The sequence below is a fragment of the Engystomops pustulosus genome, chromosome 3 (genome assembly GCF_040894005.1).
Source record: "Engystomops pustulosus chromosome 3, aEngPut4.maternal, whole genome shotgun sequence".
NCBI classification, from domain to species: domain Eukaryota; kingdom Metazoa; phylum Chordata; class Amphibia; order Anura; family Leptodactylidae; genus Engystomops; species Engystomops pustulosus.
The window spans coordinates 23,068,431-23,084,491 of record NC_092413.1 but is presented as its reverse complement, the minus strand read 5'-3'; the positions used below and the strand labels follow the sequence as shown (position 1 = coordinate 23,084,491).

Here is a 16,061-nt window from a genome sequence, read left to right as displayed (position 1 = left end):
GGGAAAACACGGAGACGCAGACACTGCTACAAGGTTTGTTTTCAGGTGTTGCAGGGATACACCGATGACGGAGACGGCGAGATCAAAGGAAGTTATGTTGCCAGATGTCAGGTTAGGGAAATGCATGAATGTGTACATCAGAGGTGCTGGACTTCAAAAATGTATGACTTGTCGCCAACAAAGTACGGTCTATGGGTATAATGAGGTATAGTGAGGTACAGCCAATGCGAGGAGAGGTGCAGCCAATGCGAGGAGAGGTGCAGCCAATGCGAGGAGAGGTACAGCCAATGCGAGGAGAGGTACAGCCAATGCGAGGAGAGGTGCAGCCAATGCGAGGAGAGGTGCAGCCAATGCGAGGAGAGGTGCAGCCAATGCGAGGAGAGGTGCAGCCAATGCGAGGAGAGCTACAGCCAATGCGAGGAGAGGTACAGCCAATGCGAGGAGAGGTACAGCCAATGCGAGGAGAGGTGCAGCCAATGCGAGGAGAGGTGCAGCCAATGCGAGGAGAGGTGCAGCCAATGCGAGGAGAGGTGCAGCCAATGCGAGGAGAGGTGCAGCCAATGCGAGGAGAGGTGCAGCCAATGCGAGGAGAGGTGCAGCCAATACGAGGAGAGGTGCAGCCAATGGGAGGAGAGGTGCAGCCAATGGGAGGAGAGGTGCAGCCAATGTGAGGAGAGGTGCAGCCAATGTGAGGAGAGGTGCAGCCAATGTGAGGAGAGGTGCAGCCAATGTGAGGAGAGGTGCAGCCAATGTGAGGAGAGGTGCAGCCAATGGGAGGAGAGGTGCAGCCAATGGGAGGAGAGGTGCAGCCAATGCGAGGAGAGGTGCAGCCAATGCGAGGAGAGGTGCAGCCAATGCGAGGAGAGGTGCAGCCAATGCGAGGAGAGGTGCAGCCAATGGAAGGAGGAAGACACAGTTTTGGGGCTTTAACTAATTTGTGAGGGAACGTATAAGGAAACCCAAAAACACTAACCTAGAGATTACAATGGTTTACTAAAGCCATGAAAGTTCACTGCGCATGCGCGTCAGATCTGTATACCACAGCTTCAAGGTGCAAGCCCCAGATCTGAGCCGCATGCGCAGTGAACTTTCATTGCTTTAGTAAACCATCGTAATCTCTAGGTTAGTGTTTTTGGGTTTCCGTATACGTTCCCTCAGAAATTAGTTAAAGCCCCAAAAGCGCCAAGGTAAGTATCAATGTTTTTATGTCCTGGCCCAGGATTTTATAGGGCTATTTGTCCTTAAAGGGAATCCTTCTCCATGATTTACCTACCTAAACTAACTGCTATGTTACATAGGGCTACACCCATACTTGCCCTTGCACCATACGTAGACCTCTACGGCGCAAGCTGCCGTTTTGGGGGCAGTTTTTCACCCAAACATAAGAAGCGTTCAGAAAAAGTAAGTGAAGACATTGCATGTCCTAAGGAATGATTGTCATATTGTTAACATTCTGGCTTTGATTGGTTATGAGTCTTGACCGATCCCTTTAATCCATGGAATCTCAAATGCTTTTGCTTTAGTCTGTTGTAGATCTCTCTGAAACCGAATGTCGCATGTGAACAGAGGATAAAACTCCATGTATGAGGTTACGTTAAACGATTTAGCTTCCCTATACTATTAACTATTAATCTTCTGATGCCTCAGTACAGCGTCACATGGGCAGCTAGAGTCTGTATTATCTCTGCTAGCTGGGAGGACAATATGATCTTTTTCATCTACATGGTACAGTCCATGTAATTAATAATCCAGGGATTTAGGATCCTTGAGAGGGAGTCCCTCCTATGAAATGGGATCCACAGGGGAACACCATGAGATAAAATGACCAAACTCAAGTGAAGCATCGGAGGATGCTTGTAGTTTTGTAGCTTATAATAGACTGTAGTTTTACATCTTTATTAGCCAGATGCCATCATTGCCACAAATTAACAAACCTAGTTTCAAAAATGTATGAAATTCAAGGTGAAATTTCCTGCACCTTAGGCCAGAGTCTGGGATACATTGTAACTAGACCCTTCTTCAGGCACAGTCCCAGCGACAATATCCCATACACAAAGACTGCAAAATCTTCAGTCTTCAGGTTTTGTGAATGGGGAAACCCCCTTTAAGGGGTTAAATGACTTCTGGTTGCCTGCGCAGCAATAATCGTAACTTTTACTGCTAGAATTACGGTCCAGTAGCTATGAGGTTAATGGCGCAGGTTCACAGTGAGTGTGGATGTAACACATGGCGGGCGGCCTGTCACTCTCTGGTGGTCTCTTGCAGCATGATGTCTCGCAGGTGCTACTGAAGGGCACCCTGGACAGTGTGGTGGAGGAGTGCGTCAGCTTCGTGGGGGTGGACATCAACATCTGCTCCGAGACTCTATTGAGGTAAAGGCGACCTATACATTGCTTCACCATCAGACTCCCCCACAGTGATAAGTAAGCAGTCAGGAGTTCTCAATGGACCTGCCTTTCTATGTGGCCCATTGACAACGCACAAAGCAAGACACGAGACACGTTATATTCTATATGATCTCCATAGGTTATACATGTCACTGCTACAACATGGAGGACATGGAGCTAAGTAATCTATCTATCTCATATCTATCTATCTCATATCTATCTATCTATCTCATATCTATCTATCTCATATCTATCTATCTATCTCTATCTATCTCTATCTATCTATCTCATATCTATCTATCTCATATCTATCTATCTAATATCTATCTATCTATCTCATATCTATCTATCTAATATCTATCTATCTCATATCTATCTATCTCTATCTATCTATCTCTATCTATCTATCTCTATCTATCTATCTCTATCTATCTATCTCTATCTATCTATCTCTATCTATCTATCTATCTATCTATCTCATATCTATCTATCTCATATCTATCTCATATCTATCTATCTCATATCTATCTATCTAATATCTATCTATCTATCTCATATCTATCTATCTATCTCTATCTATATCTATCTATCTCATATCTATCTATCTATCTCTATCTATCTCTATCTATCTATCTCTATCTATCTATCTATCTATCTCTATCTATCTATCTCATATCTATCTATCTCTATCTATCTCTATCTATCTCATATCTATCTATCTCTATCTATCTCATATCTATCTATCTCATATCTATCTATCTAATATCTATCTATCTCATATCTATCTATCTCATATCTATCTATCTATCTCATATCTATTTATCTCATATCTATCTATCTATCTCTATCTATCTATCTATCTATCTATCTATCTCATATCTATCTATCTCATATCTATCTATCTAATATCTATCTATCTCATATCTATCTATCTATCTATCTATCTCATATCTATCTATCTATCTATCTATCTATCTCATATCTATTTATCTCATATCTATCTATCTCATATCTATCTATCTCATATCTATCTATCTATCTATCTCATATCTATCTATCTCATATCTATCTATCTATCTATCTATCTCATATCTATTTATCTCATATCTATCTATCTATCTATCTATCTATCTCTATCTCATATCTATCTATCTATCTATCTATCTATCTATCTATCTCTATCTCATATCTATCTATCTATCTCATATCTATCTCTATCTATCTCTATCTATCTCTATCTATCTATCTATCTCTATCTCATATCTATCTATCTATCTATCTATCTATCTATCTATCTATCTATCTATCTCTATCTCATATCTATCTATCTATCTCATATCTATCTCTATCTATCTCTATCTATCTCTATCTATCTCTATCTATCTATCTCATATCTATCTATCTAATATCTATCTATCTATCTATCTCATATCTATCTATCTATCTCATATCTATCTATCTCATATCTATCTATCTCATATCTATCTATCTCATATCTATCTATCTCATATCTATCTATCTATCTCATATCTATCTATCTATCTATCTATCTATCTATCTCATATCTATCTATCTATCTATCTCATATCTATCTATCTCATATCTATCTCATATCTAGATAGTATATTTATCTGTGATCTATCTACCACATTTCTATCTATTTACCTACCACCATAACATTTTCTCTATAAATGTCATATATATCTAATTATGATCTATAACAGTAATCCATAATGTTTGCTCTATTCTATAATCTTTTTGTCCGTTTGTCTTAGACACATCGCCGGACTGAATTCTACCAGGGCCAAAAATGTCATAGAATGGAGAGAGAAGAACGGACCTTTCATCACCAGGGAGCAGCTGAAGGGTGTCAAAGGTCTGGGTCCAAAGAGCTTCCAACAATGTGCCGGCTTCATCAGAATCAATCAGGAGTATGTCAGGAACCTGTCCCGGTAGGTCTATGTGTTCCTGTAATGTGTGGAGGACTTACCTGTCCTACAAAAGCTGCGGAAACCTATCCACAAATCACCTCCCTCTTCAATCTCTGTGCCGTCCATTTATAATTCATACACTCAGAGCTGGTAGGGGGAGACCAGTCCCTATGCTGTCTCCCATACACTGCAGAGATACGCCCCATTACTATATAGGATAGGACAATATAGAAGGGTTCTGACTGTTTTGTGGTTTATAAAGTGAGATAGAAAAGTGATGTTTTTGCTGAAAAGTGATATGACATGCTGAAAAGTGATATAGATATATCTAAAACAATATATATACAACCAACATAAAAACTTGAGTTCATCTTACTACGATCGTTCACTTTAGTTCTGCTCAGTTGTTTATTAACATTTAGGGTAATATTAAGGTATTTTATGTTTTTGGATATTTAATATAAAAGTGATCATCCCCACAGTCTGGGGGTGGGGTCATGAAATATTGTTGGGAGGATGAAGATGTAGACATGAAGTCATGGGACAATTGTATCGCTTTCTCAGGGACCAATCAGAAGTCCTTCCCCCGGGCACTGTGCCAAAAGCTGGCAAGAAGTCGGCAAAATCTACGTCTACAATGGCTTCCAAGCCCAACCCCTTGGATCAAACGTGCATTCACCCGGAGTCCTACGACATAGCGATGAGGTAAGTCGTGTCACATTGAGGTGAGCCAACTCCGTCTGAACTGTAAGTCCCCATTTTCCAAGAGTATCAAAGCAGGAGCCCAACATATCCGGTGTCTTAACCGGTAAAACATTGCAGTATTGGGGAAATTATTGATGGATATTGGAAAAACAGAAGTCTAATCGAAGTCTCTGTGATATAATGGAGAATGTGCTCTGGGAGGCCAGTGAAATTTATATATTGGCGCATCATTTTTATCCATGGCCTGCTTCCTCCAAAAATCAGCTTTTAAAATTATGCTAATGAGCTAGAAGGGCTCTGGGGGCGTTACCAGCTGCCCATGCTGCAGCTTCACAAGTCTTTACACAGTGCAGGAGCATGTTGCACTAATCAGTCCAGCACAGGCCGTCTAAGGTGTCATAGTCATTCCAAAAAGGTAAAGAAAACTATATATATCTGTAGTAAATTCCCTACATATAATGAGCCTAGATGCATAATCACACAAATGTGACGAGAATCTACGGGTTGGTGGTTCTAGTTTTTTCTCTTTCAGTGGGAGAATCGGGTCCGAGTTCTGAAAAAACAGGCAACATTTTTTTTATGGTTCTCAGGCATCACATGGAAGTAAATGAACTCAAAATGCGGTTTAATCAAACCTTTGTGTACATTGGCTTTACAGATCTTTCAATTGCAATAGGAGGAGTCTCCTCACACTGCTGTGCTCTTAGCTCTCTGCACTGTACAGCACCACAGCCACTCCCCTCTGCACTAACTGACAGCTGTATTATTTAAAAAAGTAGCCTATTACAGTTTTTATTCAAATTAAAGGGGAGGGACCTCTTCTTATCCAAAAGAAGCAAACAATGTAGCCTTCTATAGAATGACAGCAAGCAGAGATCTAGAAAACCATGAGAAATCATTACAGAAAGTATATTGAAAAATTGTAACATTTTCATTATACAAACAATATAAATTATTTGCTGAAAGTGGATAAGTCCTTTTAAGGACCGCCCACAACGCCACATTATTCAATAATCCTTTATCATTGCGTGTATGAAACACATTTACATCGTGTCGCTATACTTGGGGTCATCCTAACGTTGCACCTTGTAATGACATGTAGCACGAGTGTCAGTCATAGAGATAACAGGTAGGTCACCTCTTAATTAAAGGGCTGATGTACACGGGTGATGTGCGCACTTTCTCCCCGAGTCTTTTTTACCTCTATGATGATAGCTCATACATATTTTACGCCATGTAATGATTTTTTGTTGTGTTTTGCGAGGGCTCGTGTTGCAGCACCATTAATCTTGGGCTATTGGAACAGAATGTAATGGGCTATCACATTGCTGTAGTGGTAACACATGATACTATTTGCTCTCGAGTCATATTACGTGAGCATGCCTTGGCCGTGCAGGGAGCAACCGCACAAGTCTGTCTGCCGTTAACCCTTCGCCCGCACCAGGGACACGTAAAGGCGATAATGAGAAGGCTCGCTGGATCTTGTCAATCAGTTGATCGGTGAATAAATGCCCTTTTTAGGGCACGTTTAGAATCGGGATCATGTTACCGCAAGTGTAAATGAAGATACAAAGTTTCTCATTAACATGATGCCCTTAAAGGTGCACTTTACTTTCAGACACCAAGTCCATCCTTAATTCTCGATGTTCTTCCAGGATTGTCAAACCAATTTTAAGGGAACCTCATTACCGCCCCCTATACTAGCCGCACATTGTACACCCAATACAGTTAAGGTAGGTACTCCCCACTGAGGAGAGTGCATCACATGGGTGATTTGTGGGCGCACCAGAGGGAATACTGAGAATGTCAGGCTTTACATAGTCGGTATCGGGTGGTTATCTGAGGTGAGAGTCCATCTGGAAGCAATCCTCCGGAGCTAGGTCTTCTGTTACATCTCCCTCATAACAAAATAGGGGACATTCTTCTAGTCACAACATGTGTCCAAATAGTACGTATATAGAAGTATTAGTAAGGTAGGACTGTACATGGAGGGAAAACCAATTATACTGAGATGCCCTTTACAGATGCTACATAAGGCCACCCTCTGCCTCTTTCACCTTAATGCTGAGATGCCCCATTTCTCCTTCTTTGCTATAATAAAATACCCCTGGTCTCCTCCTTTCTTATATTAAACTACATGTAATCTCCTCCATCCTTATTCTAAACTACCCCTAGGCTTCTCCTTCATTATACTAAATTACCTCTTATCTCCTCTTTTCTTATACTAAACTACTCCTTATCTCTTCCTTCCTTACATTAAACTACCCCTAGACTTCTCCTTCTTTCTACTAAACTACCCCGTATCAACTCCTTCATAATACAAAGCTATCCCTTATCCATAATACAAAGCTATCCCTTATCCATAATACAAAGCTATCCCTTATCCATAATACAAAGCTATCCCTTATCCATAATACAAAGCTATCCCTTATCCATAATACAAAGCTATCCCTTATCCATAATACAAAGCTATCCCTTATCCACCTCCTTTCTTAAAATAAACTTCCCCTTATCTCCTCCTTCCTTCAGAAAACTACCCCTTATTTTTTAATTCCTTCTACCAAACTACCCCTTATCTCCTCCTTCCTTCTACTAAACTGCCCCTTATCTCCTCCTTTCTTGTACCAAACTACACCTTATCTCCTCCTTCCTTCTACTAAACTGCCCCTTATCTCCTCCTTCCTTCTACTAAACTGCCCCTTATCTCCTCCTTTCTTGTACTAAACTACCCCTTATCTCCTCCTTCCTTCTACTAAACTACCCCTTATCTCCTCCTTCCTTCTACTAAACTACCCCTTATCTTCTCCTTTCTTGTACTAATCTAACCGTTATCTCCTCCTTCTTTCTACTAAACTACCCATTATCTCCTCCTTCTTTCTACTAAACTACCCCTTATCTCCGCCTTCCTTCTACTAAACTACCCCTTATCTCCTCCTTCTTTCTACTAAACTACCCCTTATCTCCTCCTTCCTTCTACTAAACTGCCCCTTATCTCCTCCTTCTTTCTACTAAACTACCCCTTATCTCCTCCTTCCTTCTACTAAACTACCCCTTATCTCCTCCTTTATTGTATTAAACTACCCCTTATCTCCTCCTTTATTGTACTAATCTAACCCTTACCTCCTCCTTCCTTCTACTAAACTACCCCTTATCTCCTCCTTCCTTCTACTAAACTACCCCTTATCTCGGGTGTCGGGCAGTACCTCTTGCTGCCATCCGTTAGACATTTGCCAGTCTCCCATGGACGCTGCACTGCCCCAGTACGTACATATATAGAAGCGCTAACATCATGTAGTGTTATGTGCCATTACATCACATCCCTTAGCTGTGCTCTGAGTGAAGGTCCAGTCTGCTGGTCCATGTCTTGGCTTAGCGCAGATTCTGATCCTCTCCTATGTCCTGGCTTGGATCATTCCCATTTTGTTGGACTAAAATGGCTGATAAAAGTTGGGCAATGCATAACCAATTGTATTAATAATTATAATCCCAACTTTATTGGAGCACCCCAAAGACAAATATGAAATTATAAATATATATATGGTTGATACAAGTTCTACATAGTTCATGATAAGACTCATGACCAAGGGCGACCTATGCAAAATACATGAACAGGGCATCAAAGGGGTATATAATAGGTGGACATTGTTAAATCCATGATCATAAAAAACTTGTGATGAAACCTCAGACAAGGATTTTCTAAGCTACCATATGGTGACAATAAATATTCACATGCCTTATTGTTGTCTGATGCCTTGAAGGCTCCCAGGCTGATACGAGTCCATCACAGCTACTACCTGTGATTAGACTGGTTATAATGTAGTGGATGACAGTGTAGCCTCCCTGACTGTATAGTTATAATTTCTTAGATTTTATAGATGATAGGGAGAGAAGGATAATCACACTGTCCTCCCAGCAGGCCGAGGTGGTTGCTTTTGTAATAGTGACGCTCTGTTGATGCATCATGAAAACGTTCGAAGACGGCACAGAGATAGAGAAATCAACTATCAAAATGGTGTTTTAACAGCACAAACTACCCTGCAGCACAGACCTATGGAGAGAAGGATAATCACACTGTCCTCCCAGCAGGCAGGGGTGGTCCTGATGCTCTGTTGATGCATCATGAGAATGATAGAAGACTGCTCCAGCAATGAAAATGGTGTCTAAATTGCACAGACTACTTCCTGCAGGGAAATGAGGGAACAGAAATTTCCGTAGCGATCCTTTATCATTTATTCGGACATCTGCCATGTTTCATAACTTGCTCACCTTGAAGTGTACTGAAGTCATCCTTCAACTTTCTTCTTAGCAATGACTTTTAAAAATAGAGGCGATCAATACAATGCATTATCACTAAAGCATAACATTGTGTATCGATCGCTCTCCCGTCTTTATCCCGGGCATCCTCGAGCCCACGTCTGAGCAGGAGCTGGATATTAAATATCCATCCAGATAAAGTCCTTCAAAGTCTAGATGGGAGCTGCTTTGGCAATGGGCACATCCTGTTATAAACGGGCCAGTTCTGTCGCAAGTCCTTCTGCAATTGATAGCGGTCGCTTTCCTCCCCCCCCTGTTTAGAACATGACCCCGTTTGAAGGTGGATAATCACTTTAAGTAGCCGCCGTGTATGGCATGTAAGAAGAAAGATTGGGTGTTCAAAGGCTTCAGCCAGTGTTTTCTTTCTCCTGATGTGTAAAGCTACTACAAGGACGTCTCATTCATGTTTTCCTGGAGGTGACCGGATTAGCAGTCTTCCGGTAATTTGGTTACACGTCTTAAGTCTCCCCCCCCATGTATGTGACTCAAAGATGATTTCAGAAATTTACCTTCTCATTTTTCATCATCTTCAGTTGTGGTCGGGAGAGAGAGTCATCTTTCGAAAAGGCTTGCCGTAAAAACTATGACTGGCCATGAAATCATTTTTGCTCACATATGTTTTTGCTTGACGTCGAATTAAAGGGAACATAATAAGGTTATAGGATCCTTTGTGTATAGAATGTATGACCTGGATTTGTTGCCTACTCTGTGTTGGGTATATTCAGGGGCAAATAAAGGTTGGTGAAGTTACTTGGTCACACTATTTAATGGTGGGAATTGGAGGGAATTAATGCTTCTCAACAAATCTGACATAGTTATGACTGCTTGGACCCCCCCAAAATCAGCAAAACAAGGGACTGCAAGTCCTTGCGAGCCACTGTACAGTAGCCATGATATCTGGGGTCATCAATCCTGTAAGATCCTTCAAGACTTGGCCTTCACTCGATGGGCAGTTTAATAGGCGAGATATCTCTTGTCCTTCACTCGATGGGCGGTTTAATAGGCGAGATATCTCTTGTCCTTCACTCGATGGGCGGTTTAATAGGCGAGATATCTCTTGTCCTTCACTCGATGGGTGGTTTAATGGCCAAGATATCTCTTCTCTTCTCTCTACGGGCGGTTTAATGGCCAAGTTATCTCTTCCCTTCTCTCTAGGGTGGTTTTAACGAGCAAGACATCTCTTGCCTTTCTCTCTATGGGCGGTTTAATGGGCGAAATGTCTCTTCCTCTTCATTTTATGGGTGGTTTACCGTGCTAGACATCTCTCAAAGTTCTATGCAAGATAAAGAACCATTGACCTTAGAACTCGAAGTTCTCCAATTTGTTTCAGGTACCCCCATTCCTTTCTTCACCTCAACTGTTGAGTTTCTCCTAAATTGTCCGGTAGCAGATTTTTTTTACCACAGTTTTAAGCAGAATCTATAGCAGAGACAAGAATTTGAACAAGGCCTTACTCTATTTCCCTCTATGGATAACAATGGGTCCTAGTAGGGAGTGAGTCCTGGAGCAGCTAATCCGCCGGCACTTACTATTTTTCTACATTTTCTTTACAATTATCTTTGAGAATTCTTCCAAATGACTCTTTTACAGTGTTTCATAAGGACGTCATCCATCCACTGAGCTTGTGTATATATCTGTTACAGGTTTCTGGCGCTTGTCGGTGGAAGAAGCGATGACATAGGGACAGAGAAAATCCAAAAGCAGATTAATGGATACGTCCAAAAAGAAGGAATTGAAAAAGTAGCCGAAAGAGTAAAAACCACAGTTCTCACCTTGCAGCTCATCATAGATGGTCTCTCTCAGCCGGAAGGTTACGACATGCGTACAGGTAAGGAAGTTTTGCTCCTACATAATACAGTTGTCCTATATAAGAGTTGTAACTTAGTTAAAGGGGCTGTGTCATAATAGACTCTTATCCCCTCTCTATTGTATGATTGACTGGATCAAGCCTTGGGGACTGCAAACAGGACTATTGTCCTAGAACTGTAGGGTGAGTCATCATTTTCAGATATTTAGGAGCCAGACACCTGACCTCTCCCAGCCAGATCTGCTGTTTTCAGAACTATACAATATACAGGCTTTAAAGGGAACCACATTTTCACAAATACAGCTAGTGGCAGGTTCCCATAGAGCCCTATTAACTAACCGACACCCCATTTAGCTAAAAATAGTTTCCCTTATATTCCCATAAAATCAAATATGTGATCTTACCTGCCATATGCCTCTTCTCAGCATTCAGCACTTAATGTTATGTGACCAGGGTGATGTCATCTAAGGTCCTTTAACCCAGTTACATTTGCAATGTCTAACCCATGCATGTAATTGATCACATGAAATCACAGAAGCCTCCATGGACTTCTAGTCCTCCCCATTCTCCATGGAGGCATGGGGGCTACGTTTATCATACGCTGGCGCTCGTGCTCGTGCATATTCGCAGATGCATACATCATAGTGAACTCCGGCATACTGTCATCACCAGACAGTCCGGATCGGGGATCGTGCAGGGACCGGGTAAGTAAAATTGCCCCATTATGCTGCACATTGTACGGTATAATAAAAAATGTGCTGAAAAACGTCCCCTCGGCTTATACACGAGTCAATACGATAGTCAATGGACTTATATAATAAACTTATATACTCACCCTCCGGTGGCCCCGCGGGGACAGGCTGTATACTACTGGTGGCAGGCTGTATACTACTGGGGGCAGGCTGTATACTGATGGGGGCAAGCTGGGAAGGCTGTATACTACTGGGGGCAGGCTGTATACTACTGGGGGCAAGCTGGGCAGGCTGTATACTACTGGGGGCAGGCTGTATACTACTGGGGGCAAGCTGGGCAGGCTGTATACTAGTGGGGGCAGGCTGTATACTACTGGGGGCAGGCTGTATACTGATGGGGGCAAGCTGGGAAGGCTGTATACTACTGGGGGCAGGCTGTATACTACTGGGGGCAAGCTGGGCAGGCTGTATACTACTGGGGGCAGGCTGTATACTACTGGGGGCAAGCTGGGCAGGCTGTATACTACTGGGGGCAGGCTGTATACTACTGGGGGCAGACTGTATACTACTGGGGGTAGGCTGGGCTGGCTGTATACTACTGGGGGCAAGCTGTATACTACTGGGGGTGGGGCAGGCTGTATACTATAGGGGGCTGGCTGGCTATATACTGGGGGGTCTGTGACCAATGCATTTCCCTCCCCCGGCTTATACTCGAGTCAATAGGTTTTCCCAGTTTTTGGTGGTAAAATTAGGGGTCTCGGCTTATACTTGGGTCGGCTTATACTCAAGTATATACTGTAATATGATTTTGGGGGATTCTTTTATATTGGTTATTCAGGGCATTGATGCTTTTCCATGGCTTGGAAGCCCCCACAGAACCTATGCTTGGAAGCTCCCGGCCTGTTGTGTCTGATCTCGGTGTGGATTCCTCCTCCTTTCCTTCCATGGATACAAGGATATTTATGTAGCTTTAGAATCACTTGATAATATCCTATACATAGTGTTTGTCTTATGGATATACAGAGAGACCTTCTAAGTACAAGTATTAAGAAGTAGAGTCATTTTTCTTAGGAGACTTCAAACAGAACATGGCTTTCCCCTGAAATAATAATCCCTATTTTAAGGTTTGGGTCGCAGGACACTGTATCCTCTCCATCTCGCCGTCTACAAGGACTTTGATTGAGATCACTGAAGACTGTATTTGTCTTTGTTGATCGAGCTCATAAATCACCCATTTATCAGATCCAGCATCAGCCGTCGCGAGGAATAACATGGAGCCCCTTGAAGTCGGCGCTGTCATGAGCTAACCACAGTCTTCCCCGGGTCTCCGGTGGCTTTATTTAATAAGTGCACATTTCTTGATTCACATTTTATATGGCATGTAATTTATTTTCAGATTTGAATTCATTTCCTGAATATGTGGCCGCCCGACCACAAAAATGAGTCGTTTCACAGCGGAGCTTCTCCTCCGCACTCGCTTATTATTTGCCTCTCTTTATAGATGTTCCCCCGATGATTCAAATGATTTTTTTTCTTTATATACATCTATAAAATTTATGGTGATTATTTTGCCGGTGTTACCGCTCTGTTTCTACTGAAGGGAAATTATACGTCTGGAGAGAAATGATTTGTTGTAATGGGACGACTTTATAACGCGTTTCCGTATGAGTGTAATCTTAAGAAGAATGACCCTCCATGCGGGAATATAGGCGGCAGACCAAGGTATCGGCTCCCAGCATCATTGGTTGGTTTTACAATAAATTGAATGATGGCGGCTCAGGGGTCATACGACAGGGTCAGAACATGTTGTCCCGTTGGTTGTGTAGGTTTCCTCCAGGTAATAGGGTTTCCTCTCACACTCCAAAAACCATACCAGTGGGTTAATAGGGGTTGTCCACAAAGAACATATATCATTCATCCACAGGACCACCACTGGAACCCCAACAGCTCACTAAAATAGAGACCCCATGCTTGATTTCCTCCTAACCACAGTTTATATCCATTATTGCAGTGGATCTATTTTCTAATAGGTTTTTATCAAACATTTAACTTGGTTTCATTTCTGTAGATGCTTCTGTTCACACTCCCTACCGTCTGGTTTTTGTTTTGCGCAGAGAAGCAGTCCGATGTCTCAGTGTGTATCTCTTTTCTGTGCACTTCTCAGTGGTTAGAAACACTCATTTAACTTGTTTTGTGACCAATTCAACTTATATAAGCGTTTCCAACCACTTTGGAGAAAAAGAGTTATACACTCAAAGGTCAGGCTGCTTCTTTGAAGGGTTTCTCTGCTGATATATATACGGTAAGTATATCATTGGTCATTCAGGGTCTTTGGAGAACTGAGTGAAATCCAGTAGTGCAGTAATGGCTGCCATTAGCAGTTGTTATCTATCAAAGCTTGTGGTTTAAGTTTATAATGAATGCTGGGAGTGCCCAGGAGACCATAGTATTCTCATTTATTAAGTCAATATTCTGTTTTAGTCTGAGCTGCTGTACTCTGGGACCACCTCTATACAGTTGGCAGAGCCTACGCCGTATAGCTTGACCCCAGTGTAGGTTCTGGCAATGGAGGAAGCCCAGAACAGTTAATTAGTGATGGGTCTCGGTGTAGGACCCCATACTGATGACTAAGGCTAGGTGATTAATCATATTCCTAATGAGAGAGACGTGAGGTCAGAATCGCCAAATCGATGTTGGCTTTGCCGCACGGAGCAGCTAACAGCTGAATGGGGTCGGAGCTTAGGTCTAAGCTGGGAGCTTGTTTCCCTCCAGAAATATGGGGATACGTATGTTGGCTCTGCCAAATTTGGAGCTGGAAGATGTTTCTCTTTACACAGCAGGCGCAACAGAAATAAGTAAGGGGCAACAAAGTAAGATGGGAGCATAAAGAACCATGTGATTGGGGATACAGGGAAGTATGAGGAGAGAATAAGAGACCATAGAAACATAAGTGTGAGATCAACATAGATGGATGGGGGCATCCAGAAATTAGCCGGGAGGGAGAAACAGAGAGCAGGGACATAGATAGATGAGATGCAACATAAAGAAATTGGAGATAAATAGGGGGCATCCCATACATGTGAAAATCCAGTTTGAAATGGAGATCGCCCAGTCCTACAGATGATCTATCCGGAAGATTGATAATCCGGAAGATTGGAGGACGTATATACATTGGATATACGCCCCTCGTTAGGTCCGCAATGGGCGCAGGGTGCCATATAAAGCGGTACGGTGCCGCACAAGTGTGGTACCGTACCGTAGCCGGGGAAAAGATGGGACATGTCCTATCTTCCCCCGGTATACGGCGCCATGCACCATATTTCTCTATGGAGAGGGGCGGGGTTAAGCGGCTCTCACCCACACCGCCTCTCCCTGGCGCTACGGTACGGCGGGCACACGTTCGTCTGAATTTAGACTTAAAGTTATTAAGATACTTTTACGTGACAATCTTTCTTTTCTTTTTTAGAATTTGACAAAACCGATTTCAAGACCAACATCGTTTGCCTGGAAGATCTGAAAGTGGGGACCATCCTGACCGGGAAAGTAGAAAACGCGACCCTCTTTGGTGTTTTTGTGGACGTCGGTGTGGGCAAAGCAGGGTTAATCCCCATGCGATATATCACAGAGAACAAACTTTCCAAGGAGAAGAGAAGGAGAAGTCTTGGACTAGGACCCGGGGAGAGGGTGGAAGTTAAAGTAATAAGCATTGACATTAGACAGTCACGGATCACTCTGGATCTCTTACGGGTTTTATAAAAATAAAAATTTTTCTGTGCTCTGAGCTTCTGTTAGGTGAAATTCTGCTCTCCTGACTTGTAAAGTGCCTCTGTGATTTAGGATTTGGAGCTGAGATGCCAGTCAGGAATAAACCCTGGCAGGATACTTTGTTAGTTTTGTACCGCCAAGTTATTTCCTCTCACATCACCGTCTGAAAGGTCCTCTCCTTGTTTTATATGTTCCGCACTATATCACAGAAACGCTGAGACTGAAACTCTTTAACCGGACTTATTACTTATAGGTTGTTTTTTTTTTTTAACTTTTATTCTACGTTTATATCGAGTTGTTTTTTGTTTTTTTTTCTTTTTGCCGGTAAAAAAATATTGCAACTCATACTTTAACCCCTACCCCCCTACAACAATGACAAAAAAAAGAGAAAATGAACTGTCAAAAAAGAACGTAAACTATATAGGTTTTTCTATTATGATCTTTTAGTTTTTGTTTTTTT

General features: G+C 42.2%; 1 protein-coding gene across 5 annotated transcripts in view; it reads left to right on the top strand.

Moving 5' to 3' along the window:
- SRBD1 (S1 RNA binding domain 1) overlaps positions 1-15,617 on the top strand; it is a 106,157-nt gene extending 90,540 nt beyond the window's left edge. For all 5 annotated transcript variants that reach the window (XM_072140286.1, XM_072140287.1, XM_072140290.1 and 2 more), the window contains exons 18-22: positions 2,266-2,372; positions 4,163-4,339; positions 4,883-5,023; positions 10,981-11,165; positions 15,303-15,617. In XM_072140286.1, the coding sequence (XP_071996387.1) occupies positions 2,266-2,372; positions 4,163-4,339; positions 4,883-5,023; positions 10,981-11,165; positions 15,303-15,592 (900 nt within the window). In that variant the 3' untranslated portion in view covers positions 15,593-15,617. The remainder of the gene's footprint in view (positions 1-2,265; positions 2,373-4,162; positions 4,340-4,882; positions 5,024-10,980; positions 11,166-15,302) is intronic.
- Positions 15,618-16,061: the final 444 nt, after the last annotated feature.